Source organism: Papio anubis, chromosome 8 (genome assembly GCF_008728515.1).
Source record: "Papio anubis isolate 15944 chromosome 8, Panubis1.0, whole genome shotgun sequence".
Taxonomy (NCBI): Eukaryota; Metazoa; Chordata; class Mammalia; order Primates; family Cercopithecidae; genus Papio; species Papio anubis.
This window is the reverse complement of record NC_044983.1, coordinates 89,202,602-89,225,221: the sequence shown is the minus strand read 5'-3', so window position 1 is coordinate 89,225,221 and position 22,620 is coordinate 89,202,602. Positions and strand designations below refer to the sequence as shown.

Below are 22,620 nucleotides of genomic sequence, written 5' to 3'. Positions count from 1 at the left end.
TGGTCTCTGCCTTCTTTATCTTTCAAGTACTGTCTTCCACTGTGTCCCACTTCATATCAGACTTTATAAAGTTTGAAAGTGCATAATGCACTTTGCGCACTGTTTTTGAATCCCCTTTTCCCTGTCTGCATGAATGTCTTTGCCTCCCTCTCTTACCTTAATCCTCTCGGTTGACAAACAGCTACTGAGTTTTTAAAACTCAGTTCAAACTTCTCCATGTTGCCCCTTCTGGCTTTACCTCATTATCTGGTTAGATTTTCTATGCTCCCTTCTGTCCCCAGCACAACCTGTGCCTGTACAGACTTCTATGCCAGTACCACCCTCTTTATTCACATGTTTGTCTTCTATAGTCTGTTAAACAAGATACCCAAGGTAGGGATCATTCGTCTGTGTATCTCAGACCGACACAATATCTGGCATGCAATAACATATGGGTAAAGGATATCTAGGTCAGGGCATTGGTTATACCACTTCCATTCTTATTCATACAATACGTCATCAGTCATACTACAAATGACATGTATACTATCTTTTTAATATGAAACCAGGTTTAATCACTATTCCTGTCACAAATATTAGCAATTTTTACAAACTTGGATAAGATAAAAAATTAAGTATTAAAGATTAATCACAAATGTTATTCTTTAAGTGTTTCATATGTTTGGCATTAAACGAACGTTCCAATAAAATCTGAATTTTATTTGTTTTACTATCTCCTCCATGTGGACTGTTGATTCTGAAATTCACCTTTTCTACTTTCTTATAGAATCTTTTATGTGTTTGTTTCCTGCTATATGACATAATAAAATAGAACACAGAAAAGAATTATAATTCATGAGGTTAACTGAGTTCATTGTATTTCCTTTGTTTTTATGTAAAGTTGTTATTATTATTTGAAACAGAGTTTCACTCTTGTTACCCAGGTTGGAGTGCAATGGAGTGAACCCAGCTCACTGCAACCTCCACCTCCCAGGTTCAAGTCATTCTCCTGCCTCAGCCTCCCAAGTAGCTGGGACTATATGTGCCTGCCACCATGCCTGGCTAAATTTTGTATTTTTAGAAAAGACGGGTTTCACCATGTTGGCAGGTTGGTCTGGAACCCCTAACCTCAGGTGATCCACCTGCCTCAGCCTCCCAAAGTGCTGGGATTACAGGTATGAACCAATGCGCCTATCCATAAAATTATTAAATCAAAAGAAAAATATCAGCTGGGCTCGGTCGCTCATGCCTGTAATCCCAGCACTTTGAGAGGCCAAGGTGGGTGGATCACGAGGTCAAGACATCAAAACCATCCTGGTTAACATGGTGAAACCCCGTCTCTAGTGAAAAAAATTAACCGGGCGTGGTGGTGGGTGCCTGTAGTCCCAGCTACTCAGGAGGCTGAGGCAGGAGAACGGCGTGAACCCGGGAGATGGAGCTTGCAGTGAGCTGAGATCGTACCACTGTACTCCAGCCTGGGCGATACAGCGAGACTCCATCTCAAAAAAAAAAAGAAAAAACGAAAAATATCTACAAGCACTTTTTTCTCAAACTTTGAAAACAGTTATCAAGTTCTACAAAGGGATTTAAAAGATACCATTGTAAAAGATGCTTTTTTCCATTGGTTCCATGAATTCCATTCCAAGAATTCTTTCAAGAAGCAACTTATCTTTTATAAAGTAATCCATTTCCTTATGAACCTAATAAAAAAAGAGACAGCATCATTTCAAAAACAGCAGTGAAATAAATGCTTTGCAATTAATGTAAAATCAGCAAGAGAGAAAATGAAAAATGAACAGTACACAAAGAAAATCTGTTCTTCAAAAAGACTGAATTTACTACACTGAAACCTGTAACAAACTTCTCTATAGGAATGTTTTAAATTTTAAATGCCCTTAGTAGTATTTAGGGCTAGATATACTGAAAATCAATTTATAAAATGCTTTTCAGAAGTACAATCATAGCATAACACAAGGATTTCAATAATGAATAATACAGTAATATTTTGGGAACTGGCTAACAAAATTCCAGTGCAGATATAGTATAAGGGAATCATCATTATGTTAACAGACAAAGAAAATTTCATTCTACTTTTGCATAACCTAACTCTATCCCTAAGCCATAGTTTGTTAATGGCTAGAAATGTCTTTTAAAAATATATTATTCCTAAGTATTGAATGTGACAGACAAAAAAAGGGAAGGTCCTAAGCGGGGGGGTTCTAAGTTTACTGACTTGGTTGACTTGAAGAAATAATTGACATTCCCACTTAACCTTTTAAAAACTGCATTTGATCCCAGCTTAAATATAAATGTTGACATACATACATGGTCAATGAAGGAGCCAAGAAATTTATTCATCATATGATATGCCTTTATACTCTGCTCAAAAGTATTTTCTGATGAACTCAATAGTCTAGCAGGACCATTTTTCTAACGTAAAAAAGAGAAATGAATAAATACAAAGTCTTATGTTCTTGGTATCTAAAAAACATTAAATATTGACAGAATATATCTGAACTGTACTTTATACAAACCCTTATTAGTGTCTCATGAATTCTGTCATAATGTTGTCTCATCTGGTTAGAAATTGCAATCTCAAAAGTCTGACCATCTGTGTTGGGTACCAAACCTCGCTGGCTACACAAATTTTCCTGAAAAGTTAAAGAATTTAAGTTAAGATCAAAATTATAAAAAATTTCCTGCCTCAAAAAGAAAATACAGACTGTTTTTTAGCTGTTATCATGTATTACAAGATTCAGGTGCTAAGTGAAATTCACTGAAACTGTATTTGAGAAACAAATTCTACCATTATCCAAGGTTCCCAGATTTTGCTAATTTCTACTTTATTCTAATTCATACTCCCTTACAGGTCTTTATATCATCTCCTTTGCTCTACTTAAAAAAAAAAGAAAAATACATGTATATTTATCTATAATATCTAAATATATCTATTTATATATTTATCACATATACATTTATATATTTAAGTAGAGCATATATATATTTTTAGGTAGAGTATATATATTTAAGTAGAGCAAAGGAGATGATATAAAGACTATATATATGTTTATTGTATATTGATATTCTTAGCTTCCCTTATAATGAAGATTATTGCTCTTTTAATGTATGCTGAAAGGTCTTGCTTTGGAGTTAACTAGTTTTATAATTGCAAATGATCTTTTTTGTTTTCTAAACATTTTTGAGATGCTTCCTTAATTAATTCCAATAAAACATAGTGATACATGACCAAACAGTTAATGTTATGAACCAGATATCCATATGTAAAAAATTTTTGATTTGATTGATGCTTCAAGGCTCGACTCAAGTTCTCTGGCCTATATAAAGCCTGTCTACCTACTCCAGAGGTTAATATTTTCCTTCTTTGTCTAAATCTAACCTGAAAACATAATATGGCACTTGGCTTTCTATACAGTTAAAGGGAGAATACATATAGTGAACTTCTTTATTGAAAATTTTTTTTCTTGATTAAAAACATGCATGCCGTTGCAGAAAATTTACAAAATAAAGAGAAATACAAAAAAGAAAAGAAAAAAATTACCTAGTCTCAACACCCAGAAATATAGATATATTAAGGAATTTCATTTCCAGTCTTTTGTCTAAGGGATGTACATATAAATAGCATAAAATTGGGATCACAATGACTTCTTTTTCACTTAACGTTATAGCCTGAGCAATTCCTCATGTCATTAAATATTCTATAAAACATGATTTTACCATCTACTTAAGATTTCACCATAAAGGTAAGCCAATTTATTTAATATTCTCCAATTTTTACATACTTTTTCCCTTATAAATAACTCCTGTGATAAAGATCCTGAATTTAAGTAGCTGTTCATATTGTTAATTTTTCCTTGAGTTAACATTCATAAAATCAGTGAATTAAAGATCATGAACCTTAAAAAGCTCTTGGTATATACGTTGCCCAAACACTTTCAAGAAGGTCTGCATAAATTCAACCTGCCACCAGTAGCTTTGTGGTTGCCCATTTCACTGTGTCCTTGATGCTATTAAGTATTAGCTTTTCTAAAAAAATTTTGCTAATTTGAAGAGGGGAAAATCATTATTTTTATATTCAGCTCTTTGATTATGAGTTAAAATCTTTTTAGAGGTTTATTAGTGTCTATTGGTCATTTTTCCATTGAGATTTTAATTTAGTGTTTTCTTAGTGATTTGCATATCTTTCAATATTGTTATCAATATCTTTGTCATATTTATTATAAGTATTTTACTCTAATTTACTACCTTTTATTTATGATTGCTTGATATATAAATGTACTATATTAATAAAGTAACATCAATTAATATTTTTTTGATGCTTTCTATTCTTTATCCTTAGAATATCATCCTCCAGTCTGAAATATTCTTTTCTAGGTTCTTATGGCTTCATGTTTTACATTTAACTTTTTAATCACAAGGTAATTTCTAATGTTTAATCAAGTGATCCAGTTCAATGTATTAAATAAATTCTTCTCTGAAATGCCACCATCACGTATCAAATTCTTACAAGTCACAGGTATGGCCCTTAATCACTAAATCCTCTTGGTTTTTCTGCTTAAGCACATCCTATTCTCTAAAAAATTTTATTATGGAAGTTTTCCAAATGTACATAGTAGAGAGAACAGTAAACCACTCACTACCTAGCTTCAGCAATTACTAATATTTTATCAATTTTGTTTCATCTATCCTCCCAAATTTTCTTTTTTCTTAGAGTATTTTAAAGTAAAACCCAGACCATGTCATTTCATCTGTAAATGCTTTGTATGCATTTCTAATAAGAACTTTAAAATAAATAACTACCATGCCATTTTCATACCTAACAAAATTAGTTATTTCTTAACATTTAGTCCACTAAAAATCTCCCAGATTTTTTAAACAGTTGGTTTGTCTGAATCAGGATTCAAATAAAGTCCACATATTGTATCAGATTGGTTTGTTTTTCAAATCTTTCTTGTAATGTAATAGTTCGTACACTGCCACCATCATCCTTCCTTCTCTTTTCATGCCATTGATTTGTCTGGAGACACTAAGTAATTTATCCTGTGAGGCAGCCTATACCCAGACCTGGCTAATTACTTTCTATGGCGCTATTTAATTTGTCCCTTTATCGCTTGTATTTCCTGTAAACTGGTGATTAGGCTAGAGGGTTGATTATATTCAGGTTCAGTTTTTTAGGCAAAAATACTTCATTGGTGTTATATACTTCCTACTGCATCATGGCAGGAAGTGTATATGTCAGTTATCCTTATTTTTATTTACAGGGCGTCTAAATTACGTCAACCTGATCCCTCATTATAAAGTTCCCTGTCAACAATCACTTAATTGTTTAGCATCCACTGATGATGGCAGATTACATTCATCAATCCATTAGTCGCTGCAAAATGTTAATTTTTCTAACTTAGAATTCCTTCTACTTTCTTCTATAAAGAGAAACTTTCCCTCATGAATTATCTGGTTACTGTGAAATACAGTTCATATAGGAACTACAAGATAAAATTAGATTCTTTGCCTTTGTGGATGTTCAGGGTGAGCTGGTCCCTAGCAATTTTTTTTTTTTTTTTGAGACAGAGTCTCGCTCCGTCGCCCAAGCTGGAGTGCGGTGGTGCGATCTCGGCTCACTGCAAGTTCCGCCTCCCGGGTTCAGGCCATTCTGCCTCAGCCTCGTGAGTAGCTGGGACTACAGGCGCCGGCACAACGCCCAGCTAATTTTTTTTGTATTTTTGGTAGAGACGAGGTTTCACTGTGTTAGCCAAGATGGTCTCGATCTCCTGACCTCATGACCCACTCGCCTTGGCCTCCAAAGTGCCGGGATTACAGGCGTGAGCCACCATGCCCGGCAGCCCCTAGCAACTTTCAAAGTGATCAATAGGTCAGGTGCGGTGACTTACGCCTGTAATCCAAGCACTTTAGGAGGCCAAGGTGGGTGGATCACCTGAGGTCAGGATTCAAGACCAGCCTCCCCAACATGGTGAAACCTCGTCTCTACTAAAAATACAAAATTAGCCGGGTGTAGTGGCAGATGCCTGTAGTCCCAGCTGCTCAGGAAGCTGAGATGGGAGGATCACTTGAATCCAGGAGGCAGAGGCTGCAGTGAGCCAAGATTGGGCCACTGCACTCCAGCCTGGGTGACAGAGCAAGACTCCATCTCAAAAAAAAAAAAAAAAGTTATCAATAAAGACTTTTTAAAAAAAAACAAATCCAAGATTTATAAGAATCCATTTCTCAACTTAAAAACAAAGATGTAAAACATTTTCGTACCGCTTCTCTTTTAAGGTTCATATTCATTTCTTCCATATTAGTATCTGCATGCCCATGTACTGATCTACCATGAATGTAATATCCAAAACATTTGTGGGATAATAGAAACACTGATATCTATAAAAAGAGAATAAAAAGAAGCAATTAGCAACTCTTATGCAAAACAACAAAAAATTAAGTTTTCCTTAAAATTGCTTTCTTTTTCCCAAAATAATGAAGATTGTATTCTTGGGAAATATATAAAGAGGATAATACAGTAATCAAGGATAATAAGGTTTTTTTTTAAAGTGTTTGAAAAAGAGATTGAAGATATTTTCCAAGAAAGGGAGAAATAAGTCTGTGCAACATAGGGAGACTCTTTCTCTACAAAAAAAAAAAAAAGTTGAGTCGTTGGTGGTGCACACCTGTGGTCCCAGCTACTTGGGAAGCTGAGGTGGGAGGATTGCTTGAACTCAGGAGGTCAAGGTTGCAGTGAGCTACGACTGCACCACTGTACTCCAGCCTGGGTTACAGTGCGAGCCTTTTCTCGAAAAAAAAGAAAAAAAAAAAAAGAAAGGAAAAGAAGAAACAGCGTTGATATACAAACAATTTTCAGGGGTGCTGGAATTAATGAACTACTTGGAAGCATAAGAAATTCATAATTAAGAAACTGTAAATAAAGGTGAAAAAAACAGGCTGGGCACAGTGGCTCACACCTGTAATCCCAGCACTTGGGGAGGCTGGAGGCAGGTGGAGTTCAAGACCAGCCTGGCCAACATGGTGAAACCCCATCTGTACCAAAAATACAAAAAAAAAAAAAAAAAAAAAAATTAGTCCAGCAGAGTGGTGCACACCCGTAATCCCAGCTACTCAGGAGATTGAGGTGTGAGAATTGCTTGAACCCGGGAGCCAGAGGTTGCAGTGAGCCAAGATGGTGCCACTGCACTCCAGCCTGGGTGACAGAGCAAGACCATTTCCAAAAACAAACAAACAAAAAAAACACACAAAAAAAGATGAAAAAACTAAGGCAGTAAATATTAACTTGTAGCTCATTATAATTATCTCTGGAATTAACAACCAGTGGAAAATTGGACCAAAAATTCAGTCATACCAAATGACTTTTAAAGCCTCTCTTAACAAACTCATGACCTTTAAAAAGGGAAAGTAACAGTTGCAAGATGAAGTCAGAAAGTACTTACATTACTCATAGAGCATAAATCAACGAACTGTCGAATTTTATCTTCTATAAATCTCTCATAAAAGACAGCAAAGAACACGATCTGAAACATTAAGCCAAGTTTATGTTTATTAGCTTTTAGGATTTTAATTTTCTGTTACAGCCACAGTGTAGTATCTTAAGAAAAAAAAAGTTCCAACCAAAAGCACAGTGGTCTTTAACAGTTCCTATGTGATAAAGTCCTACTTATCATTTCTGAGTCTTCTGTCGAAGGGAGGAGGATTTTGAAATTGTGTTGAGTCATTGAGGGAATCTATTTTGAGCTTTGCAAACTTTCTGTGTCATTAAAACAAGCTATGACAAACACGTGGGAAGAAATAAAAAGTCTTTTAAAAATGTAGGACAAATCAATGCATCGATGGTCAGATTTATGTTTGGTTTTGTCATTTTGCTCATCTAAATTCCAAGACATGAGAAAATTCTCTACTTTTCAAATTAATTTTCTCTGCCAGAACAGCACATAAAAAGCATATATCTAGTATTCTGACTATAAAGTATTAAAAATTCATATGGAATGGTTTCCAGTGTTTTCTTAGATTTAATAGTAGAAACAGAAATTTTATAAATAAAAATTTTACCTGGTACATCTTTTTAGACATGTTTCACAAAAAGGTAAAATTTCCTAACTCCCCTATTTAAAGCTGCCCCCACTGTCCCCCATTCCTACTCTCCACTCTCCTCCCTTCTTTTTACTCTCTATCTCATGTCCCTGCTGCATCTCTTCACAGCACTTGGCACAATCTGTCATTTGTTCCTGTAACAGCATATCCATAAGCTCAGCACAGCATCCAGTACATAAAATGCACTTAAATATGTGAATGAATAGGTAAGTGAATCTACAGTAGCTGACTACTGAAAATGTTTTCCTACATACTCTATATACATATTTTATTTTATTATTATTATTATTATTTTTTTTTTGAGATGGAGTCTCGCTCTGTCGCCCAGGCTGGAGTGCAGTGGTCGGATCTCAGCTCACTGCAAGCTCCGCCTCCCGGGTTTACACCATTCTCCTGCCTTAGCCTCCTGAGTAGCTGGGACTACAGGCACCCGCCACAACCCCCGGCTAGTTTTTTGTATTTTTTTTAGTAGAGACGGGGTTTCACCATGTTAGCCAGGATAGTCTCGATCTCCTGACCTCGTGATCCACCCGTCTCGGCCTCCCAAAGTGCTGGGATTACAGGCTTGAGCCACCGCGCCCGGCATATATATACATATTTTAAACCTCTTTAAAGGATGTCAAAAACAGCAATATTCAAGATTTAAAAATCAAAAGACACCACTTAAAAGCTGAAGAGGCTGGGTTTAAGGAAATAGAAGGAGTGAACAATAAAGCCTGACATCATTAGAATCAAGAAGAGTTTAGACAAATTTACAAAACTGTAACAGGTTGTTAAAGGAACTCTCAAAGATTCTTGACAAATATATAAACACTGATCATTTTAGAATATTACCATGGAGAGAAAAGGTTTACTATCCAGCTGACAGCAAAGTGAGATGCAAAGAATGAAGTTAGATGGTGGTGTCTGAGATTGCTAGGTGCTGTCCCAACAACCCTTTCTCCTTAGTAACAGATCCCTTCCTTGAGCAGGATATACTGCTGCCCAGCTGAAAGATTCTAGTGCAGTTAGGTGTGGCCATGCTATTAAGTTCTAGCCAAGAAGATGTTGAAAGGCACTTCTGAAAAGACTGTTAAAGAAAAGGTGACCTTACCTACTTCAATTCCCTCCTGTAACTTCATTGACCATTATGGACCATGAAGGGACTGTGGAGATGGAAGTCCCTTGTGGCTGGGCAAAAGGACAGGCTTCTGGGTCCTGACAGTAGCACTAAGCCACCATTCCACTTCAGCCCTGTACTTTGGACCTCTGCTCATCTTTTTCATCGGAAAGACAAGGTTCTCTTTGATTTCAGCCACTCTTATTTTGTTTTTGATTGTGTTATATTCAACCAAATATGAAAAGTTTCAGATGATACTGCTTTAGACTATCTACATCCACAGGAATCTGATATACTCACAAAATACATTGGTATATTGTACAAAATATTTCCTTACTATTACATTGATGGTAAACATCAAACCCCATAGTCTTTTGATTCTATCTTGTTTCCAATTCTAATATGTTTGTTTTCTTTTTCTGGTTGTCAGCTGTCCTTTACTAACTCTATCCCTGTAGTTTCATGTTTGAGTAAGTCTCATCAATTTAAAATAAATATATATTTAAAAAGTTAATACACAGATTACTGAATACCACCACCTGGACCTAATTCTCTAAGAATATGCTCTCTTAAAAATATTTCAATCTGGCTCAGACCTGTAATCCTGGCACTTTGGGAGACCAAGATGGGAGGATAGCTTGAGCTCAGGAGTTTATGACCAGCCTGGCCAACATGGTGAAACCCTGTCTCTACTAAAAACACAAAAATTAGCTGGGCATGGTGGCAGGCCCCTGTAATCCCAGCTTCTTGGGAGGCTGAGGCAGGAGAATCGCTTGAACCTGGGAGGCGAAGGTTACAGTGAGCCGAGATCACGCCATTGCCTCAGCCTGGGCAACAAAAGTGAAACTCTGTCTCAAAAAAAGCTGGGTGTGGTGGCATGTGCCTATAGTCCCAGCTACTCAGGAGACTGAGGCAGGAGGATTGCCCCGAGCCGGAGGTTAGGGCTGCAGTGAACTGGTGCATCATTGCTCTCCAGACAGGGAGACAGGGAAGACTGTCTCTAAAACAAAAACCAGAAGTGAGGAACAAGATGGCGAATAGGAACAGCTCGATCTTCCAACTCCCAAGCGCCAGCGACACAGAAGACCGGTGGTTGGCATTTTCAGCTTCAGTGCTGGGTTCATCTCACTGGGGAGTGGAAGTGTTGCCTAGTCAGCTGCTGCAGCCGATGGCGAGAGCTGAAGCAGAGGCGAGGCATTACCTCACCTGGGAAGCGCAAAATCCCTTTTCTAGCCAGGGGAACTGAGACACACAACACCTGGAGAATGGTGCTCCCACCCCAATGCCTAAGCACTTTGAGCAAACAGGCACACCAGGAGATCCTCCCACACCTGGCTGGGAGGTCCCACACCCACGGGGGCCTCCTCATTGCTATCCACAGCAGTCTGTGATCTACCGGCAAGGCAGCAGCGAGGGCTGGGGAGGCGCCGCCATTGCTCAGGCTTAGAAGTCAACAAAGCTGCTGGGAAGCTCGACCTGGGTGGAGCTCACAGCGGCGCTCCACTGCCTGTCTGCCAGACTCCCACCTCTGAGGGGCAGGCACAGTAAACAATAACAAAGCAGCAGATACCTCTGCAGACTAAGCGACTTTGGCTTTGAAGAGAGCAGTGGATCTCTCCCAGCACGAGGAGGTTGAGATCTGAGGAAGGGACAGACTCCCTGCTCAACGGGTCACACAAGCCCTGGTAGCCCTGTGGGAGACATCCCCACTAGGGAGTCTGACACCCGCCTCCACAGGGTGGAGTACACCCCTGAGAGGAAGCTTCCAAGCAAGAATCAGACAGGTACACTTGCTGTTTAGAAACAATATTCTATCTTCTGCAGTCTCTGCTGCTGATACCCAGGCAAACAGGGGTCTGGGTGGACCTCAAGCAATCTCCAGCAGACCTACAGCTGGGGTCTGACTGTTAGAAGGAGAAACTATCAAACAGGAAGGACACCTACACCCAAAACCCATCAGTACATCACCATCATCAAAGACCAGGGCAAGATAAAACCACAAGATGGGTAAAAGCAGGGCAGAAAAGCTGGAAATTCAAAACAAGGCGCTATCTCCCGACAAGGCTTAGCTCATAAGCCAACAGGATAAAGCTGGACGGAGGAATGACTTTAGCCGAGATGAAGAAAGAAAGGAAGCAGTCCATCAAATTTCTCAGAGCTAAAAAAGGAGAATTCGTGCAAGCGCAAAACTAAAATCTTGAAAAAAGTGGAAGAATTGTGGCTGTGTTAATTAATGCAGAGAAGGTCATAAACGAAATGAAAAGAAGATGAAAAAGCATGACCACAATGCGTGACAAATGCGCACAAACTTCCAGTAACCGACCTCGATCAACTGGAAGAAAGGTATCCAGCGATTGAGGATCAAATGAATGAAATGAAGCGAAGAAACAAAAATGAACAAAGAAACCTGCAAGAAGTATGGGATTAATAAAAGACAAATCCGTCTGATTAGGGTGCCTGAAAGTGAGGGGGAAAATGGAACCAGAAGTTGGAAAACACTCTTCGGGATATCATCCCGGAGAACTTCCCAACCCTGGTAGGGCGGGCAACATTCAAATCCAGGAGGGAAATGAAGGCACAAAGATACTCCTGAGAAGAGCAACTCAAGACACAGGGGAGTTAGGGGTTTTTGGGGGGTATCAGACTCACAACGAATCTCTCGTGAAAGAAACTCTCAAGCCAGAAGAAGAGAGTGGGGGCCAATATTCAACGTTCTTAAAGAAAAGAATTTTAAGCAGAATTCATATCCAGCCAAACTAAGTTTCATAAGTGAAGGAGAAATAAAATCCTTTACAGACCAGCAAATGCTTGGGGTTTTGTCACCACTAGGCCTGCTTACAAGAGACCCTGAAGGGAAGCCTCAACATGGAGAAAGGAACAGCGGTGCCAGCCATCTCAAAAACATGCCAAATGTAAAGATATGCATCGAGGTAGGGAAGAAACTATATCAGCAATGAGCAAAATAACCAGTTAATATCATGCTTGGGATCAAGTTCACACATAACAATCTTAACCTTAAATGTAAATGGACTAAATGCTCCAATTAAAGAGACACAGACTGGCAAACTGGATGAGAGTCCAGGGCCACATCAGTCTGCTGTATTCCAGGAGACCCATCTCACATGCAGAGACATACATGGAAACAAAATAAAGGGATGGAGGAAGATTTACCAAGCAAATGGAGAACAAAAAAAAAGCGGGGGTTGCAATACTAGTCTCTGATAAAAACAGGCTTTAAACCATCAAAATCAAAAGGGAACAAAGAAGGCCATTACATAATGGTAAAGGGATCAATTCAACAGGAAGAATTAACTATCCTAAATATATATGCACCAATACAGGAGCACCCAGATTCATAAAGCAAGTCCTTAGAGACTTACAAAGACAGACTCCCATACAATAATATTAGGAGACTTTAAACCTCCACTGTCAGCATTAGACAGATCGAGACAGAGAAAGTTAACAAGGATATCAGGGTGAACTCATCTCTGCAGCAAGCAGACCTAATAGATCTATGAGACTCTCACCCCAAATCAACAGAATATACATTCTTCTCAGCACCACATCATTACTTATTCCAAGAATTGACCCACGTATTGGTGGGCAGGCACTCCCTCATGAAATGTACAAGAACAGAATTATTACAAACTGTCTCTCAGACCACAGTGCAATCAAACTAGGAGCCAGGACTAGAAACTTTCATCGAGCAACTCCAACTACATGGAAACTGAACAACCTGCTCTGAATGACTACTGAATTTTCTTGAAAATGAAGGCGAAATAAAGATGTTCTTTGAAACCAATGAGAACAAAAGATACAACATACCAGAATCTCTGGGACACATTTAAAGCAGTGTGTAGAGAATTTATAGCTTTAAATGCCCACAAGAGAGAAAGCAGGAAAGATCTAAAATTGACACTCTAACATGTAATTAAAAAAGAATTAGAAGCAAGAGCAAACACATTCGAGAAAGCCTTCAGCAGAAGGCTAGAAATAACTAAAGATCAGAGCAGAACTGAAGGGAGATAGAGACACAAAAAACCCTCCAAAATCAATGAATCAGGTTGGTTTTTGAAAAGATCAACAAAATTGAAGACCACTAGCAAGACTAATAAAGAAGAAAAGAGAAGAAGAAGAATCCGTCGGCCTTAATTAAAAATGATAAAAGGGGATATCCACCACGACCCCACAGAAATACAAACTACCATCAGAGAATACTATAAACACCTCATAATAAATTTAAAATCTAGAAATGGATAATTTCTGGACTTACACTCTTCAAGACTAAGCCAGGAAGAGGTGGAATCCTGAATAGACCAATAGCAGGCTCTGAAATTGGGGCAACAATTAATAGCCACCAACCAAAAAGGTCAGGTTGGATGGATTCTGGCTAGTTCTGCAAGAGGTACAAGGAGGAGTTGGTACCATTCATTCCTGGGCGACTCAGGCAGGGATCCTCACATTTATATGAGACCATAGCCATTCCTGAACTGGGGAAACTAAGCGGAGACACAACAAAAAAAGAATTTAGACAATATCCCTGATGAACATTGATGCAAAATCCTCAATAAAATACTGGCAAACCAGTTCAGCAACACATCAAAAAGCTTATCACCATGATCAAGTGGAGAAGCTTCATCCCTATGGGATGCAAGGCTGGTTCAACATTAGCAAATCAATAAACATAATCCAGCATATAAACAGAACCAAGACAAGAACCACATGGTTATCTCAATAGATGCTAGAAAAGGCTTTTGACAAATTCAACAGCCCTTCATGCTAAAGCAGCTCAATAAATTCGGTATTGATGGAACGTGCCTCCAAAATCATAAGAGCTATTTATGACAAACCACAATAATATCATACTGAATGGGCAAAAGCTGAAAAATTCCTTTGAACACTGGCACAAGACAGGGATGCCTCTCTCACCACTCCTATTATTCAACATAGTGTTGGAAGTTCTAGCTAGGAGCAATTAGGCAAAGAGAAATCAGGGTATTCAGTTAGGAAAAGAAGAAGTCAAATTGTCCTGTTTGCAGATGACAGTTATATTTAAACCCCCATTGTCTCAGCCCAAAATCTCCTTAGCTGATAAGCAACTGGCAAGTCTCAGGATACAAAATTAATGTGCAAAAATCACAAGCATTCTTATACACCAGTAACAGACAAACAGAGAGCCAAATCATGGTGGCTTCCATTCACAATTGCTTCAAGAATCAAATACCTAGGAATCCCAACTTACACAAGGGATGTAGGACCTCTTCAAGGAGAACTACAAACCACTGCTCCAGTGAAATAAAGAGGACACAAACAAATGGAAGAACAACCATGCTCATGGATGGAAGAATCAATATAAGAAAATGGCCATACTGCCAAAAGGTAATCTATAGATTCAATGCCATCCCCATCAAGCTACCAATGAGTTTCTTCACAAATTGGAAAAAACTGCTAAGTTTATATGGAACCAAAAAAGAGCCGCATCTCCAAAGACAATCAGTCAAAGAGCAAGCACAGGCATCATGCCTGCCTGACTTCAAACTATACTACAAGGCTACAGTAACCAAAACAGCATGGTACTGGTACCAAAACAGAGATATAGACCAATGGAACAGAACAGAGTCCTCAGAAATAATACCACATCTACAGCCATCTGATCTTTGACAAACCTGAGAGAAACAAAGAAAATGGGGGAAAGGATTCCCTATTTAATAAATGGTGCTGGGAAAATTATTAGCCATAAAGTGAAAGCTGAAATATGGATCACTCATACTCCTTATACGAAAATTAATTCAAAGATGGATTAGAGACTTAAATGTTAGACCTAATACCCATAAAAATCCTAGAGGAAAACCTAGGTAGTACCATTCAGGACAGGCATGGGCAAAGACTTCATGTCTAAAACACAAAGAAAACAAAGCCTTAGCAAAATTGACAAGTGGGATCTCATTAAACTAAAGAGCTTCTGCACAGCAAAGAAACTACCATCAGAGTGAACAGGCAACCTACAAGATAGGAGAAATTTTTTGCAAAATACTCTCATCTGACAAAGGGCTAATATCCAGAACACTACAAGAACTCAAACAAATTTACAAGAAAAAACAAACAACCCATCAAAAGTGGGCAAAGGATATGAATAGACATTTCTCAAAGACATTCATACAGCCAACAAACACATGAAAAATGCTCATCATCACTGGCCATCAAATGCAAATCAAAATACAATTAGATACCATCTCACACCAGTTAGAACCGATTATTAAAGTCAGGAAACAACAGGTGCTGGAAGGATGTGGAGAAAATAGGAACACTTTTACACTGTTGGTGGGATTGTAAACTAGTTCAGCCATTATAAGGAAAACAGTATGGCGATTCCTCAGGATCTAAGAACTAGATGCCATATGACCCAGCCATCCCATTACAGGTATACCCAAAGGATTATAAATTATGCTGTAAAGACACATGCACCGCGCTTTGTTTATTGCAGCACTATTCACAATAGCAAAGACTTGGAATCAGCAAATGTCCATCAGTGACAGATTGGATTAAGAAAATGTAGCACATATATACACCATGAGTCACTAATACAGCCATCAAAAGGATGAGTTTGTGTCCTTTGTAGGGACATGGATGCAGCTGGAATCCATCATTCTTAGCAAACTAGTCCACAAGAACAGAAAACCAGCCGCATGTTCTCCCACTCATGGGGTGGGAACTGAACAATGAGATCACTTGGACTCGGGAGGGAACATCACACACGGGCCCTATCATGGGGAGGGAGGGAGAGTTGCATTGGGAGGATATACCTGATGTAAATGGCAGGTTGATGGGTGCAGCACACCAACAAGGCACAAGTATACATATATGTAACAAACCTGCACGTTATGCATGTGCCTACAACTTACAGTAGTATAATAATAATAAAATTAAAAAGAATGGCGATCATTAAAAAGTCAGGAAACAACAGGTGCTGGAAGGGATGTGGAGAAATAGGAACACTTTGCACACTGTTGGGCAGGTTGTAAACTAGTTCAACCATTATGGGAAAACAGTATGGCCATTCCTCAAGGATCTAGAACTAGACACCATATGACCCAGCCATCCCATTACTGGGTATATACCCAAAAGGATTATAAATTATGCTGCTATAAAGACACATGCACCACGTATGTTTATTGCAGCACTTATTCTAATAGCAAAGACTTGGAATCAACCCAAATGCATCAGTGACAGACTGGATTAAGAAAATGTAGCACATATACACCATGGAATACTATGCAGCCATAAAGGATGAGTTTGTGTCCTTTGTAGGGACATGGATGCAGCTAGGCTCATCATTCTTAGCAAACTATCACAGAACAGAAAACCAAACATGCACTGTTCTCCTCACTTAGGTGGGAACTGAACAATGAATCCTGGACTCAGGAAGGGAACATCACGGGGCCTATCATGGGGAGGGGAGGGGGAGGGGGAGGGATTGCATTGGGAGTTATACAAGTGTAAATGGCCGAGTTGATGGGTGCAACACACCAACAAGGCACAAGAAATATACATATGTAACAAACCTGCACGTTATGCACATATGCCCCTACAACTTAAAGTATAATAATAATAAATAAATTTTAAAAAAATAAACCAAACAAACCAAAAATCTCAAAAGATCAGCAAAGTATAGGCTGTTCTAGGTAGATAGCTTTTAGCCAGCTATAGGAAGTTAAAATTGGTCTCTCTAGAGGTCCTATCTTCATGTGCTGATTATAAAAGTTAAGGAAATTTTAAACAGAAGGACTCTTTCTGTTTATGAGTACCTGAAAGTTAGATGCTTGCTGCTGCTTCTTTCTTTTTCTTTTTTTTCTTTCCTTTTTTTTTTTTTTTTTTTCTTTATAGCCTCTACTAGATCCATGGGACCTGAGGCTAAAAATACTTATTTTTACTTTTGGTCATTTTAATAAATATTTCAAGAAAAACTCCACAAGGGGTATGAGCAATTTGAGTAAGGTTTCATGATATATAAATAAATGTAAACAATAAGTTATGTTTCAAAAGAAAACAACATATTTAGGGTAGTTTATCTGTCCCTGTATTTACATATAAACTAAACAAGGAGTCTGTCCTATGACTATAAAGCTGCAGACTCTCAAAGGTCCTTCAGAGCCCCACTATCGACAAGAATGTGAACTCTGAAATCAGGCTGTCTGAGTTCAAATTCCAGTTCTGTCAGTTACTAGTCACATGACTTCAGGCAATTTTTTTAGCCTTCCTGTGTCTCAGTTTCCTCATTTATAAAATGAGGATAATAACAGAGCTTATCTCTGAGGGCTATTATAAAGATTGAGGCATTATTAGGTATAAAGCAATTACAATTGTCCTTTAGTATGTTGGGATTGAGTCCAGAACCCCCAAGTATACCAAAATCCACCCATATTCAAGTCCCACATTCAGTCCTGCTGGAACCCATCTATACAGAAAGTTGGCCCTCTACAGATGCAGAATTTGCATTCTGTGAACACTGTATTTTCTACTCTCAATGAGTTCAAATAGTTTAACCCCATGTTGTTCAAGGATCAACAGTAATTACACTTGATCTTAGCCTAAAGGCCAAGAAGTGATGGATCAACAGTAGTTAATTAGTACAGTGACTAACACAATGTAAGAATTGACTACTGGCTGGGTGCGATGGCTCACACCTGTAATCCCAGCACTTTGGGAGGGGAGGAGGGTCACCTGAAGTCAGGAGTTCAAGACCAGCCTGGCCAACATGGTGAAACCCCATCTCTACTAAAAATACAAAAAAATTAGCTGGATGTAGTGGTGGGCGCCTACAGTCCCAGCTACTCAGGAGGTTGCGGTGGGAGAATTGCTTGAACCTGGGAGGCAGGGGCTGCAGGGAACCAAGATCATGCCACTGCACTCCAGCCTGGGCAACAGAGCGAAGACTGTTTCAAAAAAAAAAAAAAAAAAGAACTGACTATTAGCTTATTGCTCTTGTCACCTTCTTTCTGCTACAGAAAGAAGGATGTGGTCAATGTTTGATGATAATCAGTAAGTAAGCAGAGTTATAAATAAGTAATGTTACTTAGAAGTAATATTACCTGTATAATTCCTTACCTGTATAATTCCAATGGCTAGCCAAAGAGCAGCAGACACTGCATATCTCAAAATGCGGCTATAAGGAGCTACATAGCTAGATGGACTTCTAGAAAGACTAGAAGATGAGTCCATTAATGCCAAGTTCTTGAATCCCACAATCTGGAGTAAAAAGGAAAAGTAATAATTTAAACAGACATGGATAAAGAAAACTACTCTAGACTGAAAATAGAAAACCTCTCCCTACTCACCTTGAAAAACTAAAATATCCAAGTTTGTATAAACAGTAGAAAATCTAGATAAAAATAATTATTATCCAGTATCTTAACTACAAAGTATTTATTACACAATATTTAGTTAGTTCATTTGGCATTCTTCTCAATATGACTAAGGGTCAAATATAACCTTATTGTCATACACACTGACAGGAATACAAATTTAATTCAAAGGATAAAACTTTCATTAGTAAACTACCAATGAGTGAAACCAACAACTAGTATTTCATGAGTATTTGACATGTGCCAGGCACTGTACTAAACATTTTTATACTTTAAAACAGTATATTACAAAATGTCTTCTAAAGGGCATAAGTTCTTTGAAAAAATAATCTATGTTTAAATACATTTGGTCCATCCATTACACTCACCTCCATGCTTCCCACCCTTGTAGAATAAAGGCTCTGAGAAGTTTTACAGTAAAAGGTACTACATGATTATACTGAATCCAATATTTTCCAAACTTACTTGACTATAAAACTTTTTCATGTAATATCTTTTAAAGCTGAGGAAACTCCTAAACACACACACACACACACACACACACACACACACACACCCCTTCAAAAAGAAAAGAAGTATGTGAGGTAACAGATAAACTAGCTTGATTTAGCCATTCCACAATGAATACATATATCAAAACACTGTATTGTAAACTATAAACATATATAAATTTTATCTGTTCATTTAAGAAAAACCAAAATACTACTTCAAGTGAATTTTGGAAGTATTGCTCATATTATTTAAAAGCTCTAAGGATACAAACAGTCTTCTACCAGTTTTACAAAAATAAAGGAAGGGAAAGGGGAAAGAGAATGGAAAGAAAGAAGAAAAAAGAGAGAATACAGACAGACCTAAGAGTTAATGATTTATATTCAATCTTAATTAAGCAGATAATTCCTTAGAAAACCTATTCCCATATAAACGGTTTCCATGTTCAGTCTTATACTTAGTACTGAATACTTTAATAATTTCAACTAAATCCATGAAATAACTGCAAATGTATAATAAATATGTTGCATCTTGTTCATTTTAGCCCCAGCTCTTAGCACAGAACATAGTCTATAGTAAGTTTTCAATAAAAATTAGTTGAAAAATATCAAACTTATAATAGTGATTCTAATGCAGGGGAGAATACGGATCAGGGAGTAGGGAGCTTTTTCAAAATATAGATACCTGGGGTTACCTCAAAGCTACTAAATCAAACATAGTCTCTAAGGGTGAGCCCGAGCATAGGTATTTTACAAAAGATCCCCGAGGGCTTCTGATACAAACTATTGGTTTTAAAGCCACTCCTTACACCTAGAGCAGTCAAACACACAGAGACAGGAAGTATTATAGAATGGTGGTTGCCAGGGGTTAGGTGTAGCAGGGAATGGGTACAGGGTTGTTTAAGGGGTATGGAGTTTCAGTTTTGCAAGATGAAGAGTTCTAGAGATGAATGGTGACGATGATTTTGCATGACAATGCGAATGTACTTAACACTATCTTTTTTTTTTTGAGATGGAGTTTCGCTCTTTTTGCCCAGGCTGGAATGCAATGGCGCGATCTTGGCTCACTGCAACCTCCACCTCCTGGGTTCAAGCGCTTCTCCTGCCTCAGCCTCCCGAGCAGTTGGGATTATAGGCATGTGCCACCATGCCCAGCTAATTTTGTATTTTTTGGTAGAGACAGGGTTTCTCCACGTTGGCCAGGGTGGTCTCAAACTCCCGACCTCAGGTGATCCGCCTGCCTTGGCCTCCCAAAGTGAGGCGTTAGCCACTGCGCCTGGCTGACTTAACACTATTAAACTCTACACTCAAAAATGCTTAAGATGGCAAACTTAAAAAAAAAATTGTGGTAAAGTATATAACATAAAGTCACTCCTTTTTAATGGCTTCACAACAATATTTCAACCTTTAGAGAAATCTTCCACTGTCATGAAAACTTAGTTGGAATTATATTAGTTTAATATTTATAAGGTACATGTAAGTTGCATATAATCACATTAAAACAGTTTATACCTCCAAAAAGAAGAGGACAGTAAGTACTTGAAATAGTGAATTAATTTTTCTCACAGTCTGAATTTCATTCCATTCATTTGCTACAAAATATGTTCTCCATATGCTTACAGGAACAGTGGCACTTCGTACACCACCCTCACCTGGTCAGAAAAATAAAATGAGTAAAAGAATTCTACCTCCTCTGCTCTGCAAGGATAGCAAAAGAATTTTGGTACAAATGTATATTTCACTTACCTTCAACAGCTTTAAGAACCTTTCCTTTAGGTCGCTCCCAATCAATAAAGAATACATCTATTGTAATCTGCGATATGAGCTTATGCAAAAATTGTAGTGCCTGAGAATGACATATAATAAAACACCTGAAAGAGTACCAGCATTAAGCCTGCTTATAAAACCAATATTGACTCTTTAAGAAACATACTGTTATCACAAGAACATATACGTTTATAAGTGAATTCACATGAAGTTATAATACCACTAGGGGATCATTAGAAGCTCATCAGATAACCTGGAATCACCAAATTCACAGAATTTTCATATACATTTTACTTTACCTTCCCTTTTTATTTATTTCTTTAAAATAGGAATACGAAAAGAGGAGACATTTTTCCTCCTCACATAGGGACTTATATAATTGACTCCCAAAGATTCTAGAAGCACACCTCGTTTTGTAGATCAGTTGACTTCTTTATAAGTAAAGATATTTTCAACTATAGCTTGTTTTTCCTAATTAAAGTTTTTGAATGCTCTGTCTGTTTTTTCTATTTCTGCTATTAAGATTTCTGATTTTTACAGAATGCGTTGTTGAAACACATCTTTCTCATTTATAGAAGCAATATGTTTAAACTGAGGCATTCTTTCTAGTTGCTGCATTATTGATCAAATAAAGGATAAAAATCTAAGTATGGGATACTTCACTTCGAGAAGCTCCCAGCCAGTGGAAAAAGGAGACACTTAATATTCACAGTACAATGGGATAAGGACTATCAAGAGGCATATAAAGAGCTTCACCTACATTGATAGAGAACACTGAGCTGAGGATGGGGGTCATAGGAAGAAATGAGCAAAGGAATCTGGAGACAGACAAAACAGCTTTAAGATCTCAACACTTTATCCTTGATTAATGGAGACAAAATTCATGCCTGAAGACATTTTGTCCCATTGTGAATGTATCATCAGACTTTAAGGAAAGTTATATACTGAAATATCATTTTATCAAATAAGCCATACAAATTTATGGCTTCTTTGAAAAAAATATTTAAGGCAGATTTTCAGACTGAGCATCTACTACAAATAAAAGTAAATTTACTGCATAAAATAATTAATGCTTTCTTTCAAAACCAAAGTGAATTTCACACCAAAGATTTTTGAAAGCATTTTAATTTTAAAGACTTATTAGTTCATTAGCAGGCCTTTTAAATTTGGTAACCTGTCCTTTAAAACTTACCTTCAGAGCAAAGGCACATCCAACATAAGTGACAAAACGTTCTTCCTGAACTGGCATTGGTAGCAAAACAGAGACAGACTTCTGTGCCTATAATAAAAATTACTTGATTAAATATAATCACACAAAGTGTTTTTTTTTTTTTTTTTTTTTGGGAAAGGAGGGTCTCAGTATGCTGCCCGGGCAGGACTCGATTCTGGACTCACAGGATCCTCCCACGTAAGTCTTCCAATTGAACAAGGTTTTTCTTAAGCACAATTTAAAAACCAAAGAAAGCATAAAAGAGGAAGATAGCAATGTGATTGATAAGCTCAGCACACTCAAGGAATGGAGAGTTGGGCACTTTTCTTAATACTGTTGATCAAAAATTCTCCCAAACAAAAATAGTTCCTTTATAAAGAAAATTTTTCAATTATTCCGATATTGGCAGTTGGGGTAAATTCAGAAACTCACTCACTTTGAAGAAAATAAGCCAGTAAAGACCTGTTCCCACTGTGATGATAAAGAAAACATTGGCCAGATCACCAGCATAGTACACCAAGAATTTCATAACTGTCTGCAATTAAAAAAAACAAATTAACAGCTGTTTAAGACTCAATGTATAAACCACTTTTAGTAATATTA

At 37.7% G+C, this 22,620-nt stretch overlaps 1 protein-coding gene across 4 annotated transcripts in view; it reads right to left on the bottom strand.

Annotated features, from left to right (window-relative positions):
- TMEM67 (transmembrane protein 67) overlaps nt 1–22,620 on the bottom strand; it is a 98,127-nt gene that overhangs the window by 31,551 nt on the left and 43,956 nt on the right. For all 4 annotated transcript variants that reach the window (XR_001905720.3, XR_001905719.2, XR_001905721.2 and 1 more), the window contains exons 17-26: nt 22,454–22,552; nt 22,000–22,086; nt 20,787–20,886; nt 20,553–20,692; nt 18,296–18,436; nt 7,434–7,514; nt 6,256–6,372; nt 2,514–2,630; nt 2,305–2,409; nt 1,577–1,679 (exon numbers count right to left, since the gene is read on the bottom strand). Coding sequence is in view for 1 of the 4 variants with exons in the window: in XM_003902970.5 (XP_003903019.3) it covers nt 1,577–1,679; nt 2,305–2,409; nt 2,514–2,630; nt 6,256–6,372; nt 7,434–7,514; nt 18,296–18,436; nt 20,553–20,692; nt 20,787–20,886; nt 22,000–22,086; nt 22,454–22,552 (1,090 nt within the window). In the remaining 3 variants the exon portion in view is untranslated. The remainder of the gene's footprint in view (nt 1–1,576; nt 1,680–2,304; nt 2,410–2,513; nt 2,631–6,255; nt 6,373–7,433; nt 7,515–18,295; nt 18,437–20,552; nt 20,693–20,786; nt 20,887–21,999; nt 22,087–22,453; nt 22,553–22,620) is intronic.